Raw genomic sequence first — 6,370 nt, 5'->3', positions numbered from 1 at the left:
CAGGCCTGGAGTGAAGTTTTAGTTATCTGCTATTTGTATGTATGCATTCAACTGACTGACTTCCAAGAAGTTGGAACAAAAGTTTTGGCTCTTGGGTCTCACTGGGACACACTTTCTGCAGGCTGCAACAAAGCCAGGGGCAGGTGGAACATGAGGCTATTATTCCTGCTTTAGGGCCGGCCAAAAAAGTAATTAATAGGCACATGACAAAGACACGTAAATTAGGATGACTCCTTTACAAATGCAAAAGAGTGGCGTGTGCCTCACTTACCAGTCTTTGTGTCTGTGGGGGTGGTGGGGGTCATGTTTTGCTTACATTGTGAGGACCAAATGTCCCCTGCTGGATTGATGGATGGAACATGGTAGCTGGTTTGAACTGGAGCAACAACCACAAAACAACTACCTGAAGTCACCTGCATTGTGAGGACCAGCCCCATGATGAAGATGTCCCAAATAAATATAATAATTAAGTATTTTTCTGTGAGGGTTACTTAGATTAATGACACATATAGTTAAATCAATATATAAAAAAGTAAGGGTTGCGAGTTAACCACATTAATTCTTCCATTAATTCCATCTTCCTAGATGAAGGATTAAGTAATAAAATGATCTCAACAACTTCACGCGGTTTGAACTCAAGAGCACGAGCCGTGCTTTGTGTTGTTGATAGAGTGATATTTGAGTGAACACCCACGTGGGCTGTTTACAGTCAAGGCGCTTGCATCAGTGTAGTTTGCATACACCCGTGCCGCCATCCAATCAGAACCGGGCATGAGCGGAATGCCCGCCCACTGCCGAGAAACTCGGAAAATCTCGTATAAAACACGGCGAGCGCTTAACACGGCATCACAAGCCCACAGCTCACGGTAGAGAAAACGCACGCGAAACACGACCTAACGTGGATTTAAACAATGACTTTTGAAGAACTGAGTGGACAAGATAACGCAGCTGCTACTGGCGATAGGTGAGTTTCTTATTCAGTTGATGTTTTTTTCTTTTATCAAGTGAACACTACGTAAAGTATATGGACTAATGCGCCAGTTATGTTCTCCAGAATGCAGAGTGCAGGAACGGCTCTAGAGGAGCTTCTGGTCTCCGCTAAGAAGCAGGACTGCCTTACCGTTGGGGTGTATGAATCTGCACAAGTTATGAATGTGTAAGTTTCTGTTTATTTATCACTAAAAGTGTTGCTTTTAGTATGCATTAGGTCCTTAGACACTCAGAGGGTGGCATATGGAAATGGTTTTTAATTACCTAGTCTTCTTAATAATGAATAATTGGATGCATCCTTATGTATATATGCAAGCAGCACACTTGAACCGTTCCCTAATCAATTTATTTCTTTTATGCAATCTCAGTGACCCAGACAGTGTGGCTTTTTGCGTCCTGGCTACTGATGAGGAGTATGAATGGGACATCGCCTTGCAGATCCACTTCACTCTCATCCAAGCCTTCTGCTTCGACAACGACATCAACATTGTTCGTGTGAATGACATTGAACGTCTTGCTGACATTGTGGGCAGCGATCAGGATGAGGAACCTAAGGACGTACACTGCATGCTTGTAACGGTGAGTTGCTCAACTCTTTTCTGCATCTTAACCTACACTTTGTCAACGCCTACATTTGCACTGCATCTGCATGTCATACTAATATCGCTTCTTCTTTTTTTTTTTTTCAAAGAGCCCCAGTGCTGACTCGTGGAAAGATTCTGCTCTTGAGAGATTGGGCTTGTTCTGTGAAGAAAGCCGCAATGTCTACGAATGGGTGCCTACTATTACTCTGCCGGAGCGCTGATAGGAGATGGCTTTGGCACGTGAATGAAACCAGGAACAAGTCGAAGATATCCATCCTAAAGGGTACACCGGTGCAAAGCAAGAAAGCTTTGAGATATTGTCTGGATTACCCTCACAACTGGGAAGATAAAAGTGGACTGACCCAGCGTACAGGTTGGCCGTCCTGGAAAAGCTGATGTTCAGAATCTTTTTTTTGGACGAGCATGGAAAAGTCAAGTCTTCTGTGCCACTCAAGTCTGTTGTAGTGGAGCCAATAGGACAGAAAAGGACAGGTGGACTGTGAGAGCACGTTTATGAGATTGACGCCGAAGAAGAGCATTGGAATTGGTGTTCTTGAGGAAAGAGATGTGGATTTTAAAGAGGAACTATGTTTAAGTGACATTTTGAAGATGTTTTGAGGTTTATTGGGCACTTGGGATGTTGTTTAAAAAAAAATGACATGGACACTAATGTAACTTGTCTTTTGTGATATCCTGGGGGAAAAAAAGATGGATCTTCTTATGAAGTTGTGCTTTTTATCAAATATTTACAATGCAATGTAAAAATTGTGGTGAAGAAGCCACCATTTCTTCAATAAATGTTAAAAATAAATACCTTAAAAATGCAATTATGGTATGTTTCTTTTCAAAGTTGTCGGCTTTCAGCAATGTGTTTTATTTTCACCCAGTTACATCAGAGGATAGAGTTCAGGGCAGTTCAGTAACAGTCTACAAGAGAGAAAGAGAGGTTGCGAATGCACTAGAGAAACTGGCATCTCTCCAAGCTCTTCCTGACCTTTCACCACCCATGCACCAGCTGCTTTCTTTAAACAGCTTGCTCAACTGAAGGACCCCCTTTGCAATGGGGGACTGACTTCTCTCATGTGTAGGTTTTGCACCATCCATTTGGAGCAGAGGCAGGGTAGAGCCAGACCTGTTAAATGACTAATTGAGCTGAACTCACCAAACACAACAGTTGAAATTGAGCTGTATTGACAGTGAAGGTTACAATACAAGGGATGATTTTAAATATGCATTTTATATTGCATTAAATAAAATTATAAAATTTAATAATAAAAAACATTTTGCACAAGATGAAGTACATTAGCAGCAAGTTAGCAGGAATCCCATTTCCTAGATTTACTAAGTCAATTCAACTTATTCATTGTGTGCATATGGTTTGTGGTTTACTTGAGAAAGGGTGCTAAACTACCAGTAAGACAGATACTCATTTGTGGTTTGTTTGATCTCTAACTATGCTGTCCAATCAGCCTCATGCTCAGTCTTCCAAAGTTACATCACTCGAAATTTTCTGAACAGAAAGCTGCATGTGTTTAACAGCAAATACTTGCACCAGGTGTTGTATACTGATGGCAAATGCCTGAAGCATGTGTATCCAGACTTTTAGGTAGTGCCTGAAAAGTCTTTGTGCACTTGAAAGTCAACCGACAAGAAAGCTAAGCTCATGCACGCACAAAGCAACACACACCTGCTTTTGAAAACAAAGAACAGCAGACAGAGGTTTAACAAAGAGAATCTACACTCCCTTGGATAGTAATTGATCTTTGCAGTTTACTTTCATTAACTAATGACAGCTAATGCACTGAAGTCAAGAAACAGGGTACCATGGAGATCCCCTTTAGGTCATTCTAGTAACAAACACCCACAAACTTTTTCTTTGAAAGGAGTTTCACGTGCCTTGTTTCTACTCTAATACAACTTCAAATATCTTAATTGTGTAAGTGGGAATATTAAATATCACTGTGTGCATCCTAACTACATGAACCAGAGAGCAATTAAAAACCAATCAGACAGACAGTGAAAAATGGGCTGTTGTCTTTTTTATGACAGCTGTCCAAGTTTTCTCAGAAACAGACAGGCATTTCAAGAAAAAAAAATCTTTATGTATCTGTTTCAGAGGGGCAATTCATATTTTTCTGAACTGCTTTTTGTGGGGAGAGGACAGTATCTAATCTAGACTTCATTTCCTTTAAAATATCAGACAGATTTCACACCTTTTTTTTAATACATGTTGTAATATGTCTGCCTTCCTCTGTCTGGTCATTTGTTGCATTCATTGCATGACTTAAGCAACTCACACATCTGTCACCTGCTCAGTGGAGAGTGCACTGCATGTGACTAGCGACAGGCCCTCACATGCTCTCAATATGAAACGCATTTCTCATCATATTTCCGCCCAAAGCGTAGCGTTTTTCTCAGAGACCAAGAGACCTTCTGTGAAAACCACACAGTAAAGTTCCACAGTACTTTTCAGGAAATGTGAGTGAAAGGTCACCAAACTTCCCTGTGCACAAAGTGTGTTTCAGAGTTTCGGCATTAGACTACTCACCACCTTATAAGCAGCAATGAATTGTTGCTCCCCACCGATTAAAAATTTTGTCTTTTATTTTGTGTTCACAGGTGCACAAGGCTTCAAAACACAAAGAAAAAAACACTTCACCCTGAAAACCGCTTTGCAGCTGGCTTGATGTCTGCAGTGCACACACGTGTCCCTCCTTTGTAAGCCCTGCAGCTAGTGACTCAACCCAGACAGTAGTACTGGCATCTGTTAGCACTAACGCTCGCTCTGATCACCAGCCACAGACATAGTGTTCTTTGTGTCTAGTGAGTCAGGAACAACGAGATGTGAAAGTATGAAAGTTGATTTTGGGTTTGAGAGTAGACAACAGAGTAGAAAGTAGATATGAGAGTAGACATCAGCTTTTTCTGAAAGTGCTGTTTTGAACTTATCGGATTGTAGATCCCCTTCAGTGTTACATTTTCACCAATATGGTCATGATGGTAGACTAAAGGTAGCAAATGCAAAATTAGCAAAATGTCTGTAAAATTTTCACAAGAAAAAAAATTAGTTGTCTGTCCTCAATAATGTAGATGTATGAAACACAGCTTACACAGAATCACTATCAAACCAAGCAGCTTTCTGTTTGTCAATGTACTTATTTGTGTGACCAAATTAATCTGCTGCGAAATTTGCATGTGGAATTCTTTCACACTCACACAAATCTCTATTGAAATTTCTAGATTTTGCAAGTGCAAATTCGTAGAGTAACAGTAAATCTAACTACACTTTAATTCCTTGAGTTCAATGATTGTGTATGTGAACAAGCTCTTCAGAGTTATGGGCTGTTCACACAAAGGGTGATAAATATAACGATAATGTTTTAATTATTGTTCTGATTCTTTAAGAATAGGGCAGTCCACACCAAAACTATGATAAATGATGAAAACATTGACAGCCAATCAGAATTCTCCTGACTTTAAAAAGCTCAAGCATTTAAAGCTGCAGATGACAAAATGCACCATGTGCTTATATATAAACAGAACAATATTGTGCATTGGTGTGGATGCTAATATAATTATAATTATCTTTCCAGTTATCCTTCCTGGCATAGAAAAGAAAGTTGTTTTATTTTCCACAGAAGAAAGAATTTCACACAGGTTTTTTTGGGGGGGTGGGGGCTGTGAACTATCTCTTCACAGTTTTTAATATTGCGTACACTGAAGAATGTAGTGATTTGTGCATATTATACATTGTTGTGAAACAGATAAACAAACTGCATGCTCTTATTGAATAAGCGGTACTTTGTTCATTCTAAAGAAGTATGTGATCTCCCTGATTATGATTGGCCGCTCTTTATGTAACCTGTTCTGAACTCAGAGTACATGACCTAACAGGCCCAGAATAGCATTGTAGCGCCTGGGTATAGACACTACATTCAGGCCTGAACTGTGTGGTATGAGTGCAGGGCACACCAGGATATTCACGGGTCACATGCTGCTCAGATTGTTCTGCATTCCTTTTCATTGATCTACTATTAAGGCAGTACTGCAGGGTGGAAGACAACATCAAAGTTCCTGGCATTTTTAGGTTATCTTTTGTAGTCATGTGTCTGTGCTATGCTGTCATTGTGGGAGAGGCACGGTCACAAATTTGGCAGCACTGCTAATGTTCAAATATGATGCCTAAATATGTTGGTATAAGCATGTATGCCAGAAATTTGAGAATGCATATCTGACATCCACGAAATATCAGAATCAAATGCAGAACTGTACAAACACAAATAGTCTGTACAGACATGAAATGCAGTAGTTATGTTGTGATATTGGCACTATGTGCCTCTCCACATGCCTCAGATATCTGAAAGTCTGTGGCAGATGCCACTGCAGGTACAGCAGATTACCAAATGTGAGCTACATATGGAGTTTAAAGAAAAAACTCTCACATAGCTTTCATACAGAAATGCAAGAAATGTCTTCAGGATAATTCAGAGGCCGAGAAAGAGACATATGAGGTGAAATTCTTGAGGTGTTATTAGAGTGACTAAAGCTCTCAGGCACAATGATCTTTTGTTAGTTGAAGGTGCTGTATATAAGATTTTGACTCTACTACAGCATAAAAATACCATAATATGTTTGCAGATATTAAAGAAACATGCTAAGTTAACATACTTGTTTATCTGAAAAACAATGCTACAGTCAGTTATTCTCCTTTGAAAATGTGCGTTCGGGGCCAGAATGTCGTATTTGTTTTGGTTTGTGAAACCCGCCCACTGCCAATTTACCCAATTGTATTTCGG

The 6,370-nt window shown here is 40.0% G+C and overlaps 1 protein-coding gene across 1 annotated transcript; it reads left to right on the top strand.

The window, feature by feature from the left end:
* Nucleotides 1-809: 809 nt before the first annotated feature.
* gadd45ga (growth arrest and DNA-damage-inducible, gamma a) lies at nt 810-2,401 on the top strand. The gene is made up of 4 exons (XM_019108936.2): nt 810-964; nt 1,055-1,156; nt 1,359-1,569; nt 1,682-2,401. Exons 1-4 carry the CDS (start codon nt 912-914, stop codon nt 1,793-1,795), a joined length of 480 nt encoding a protein of 159 aa, XP_018964481.1. The 5' UTR covers nt 810-911; the 3' UTR covers nt 1,796-2,401.
* Nucleotides 2,402-6,370: the final 3,969 nt, after the last annotated feature.

Source organism: Cyprinus carpio, chromosome B8 (genome assembly GCF_018340385.1).
Source record: "Cyprinus carpio isolate SPL01 chromosome B8, ASM1834038v1, whole genome shotgun sequence".
Taxonomy (NCBI): Eukaryota; Metazoa; Chordata; class Actinopteri; order Cypriniformes; family Cyprinidae; genus Cyprinus; species Cyprinus carpio.
This window is presented reverse-complemented; position numbering and strand designations above follow the sequence as displayed.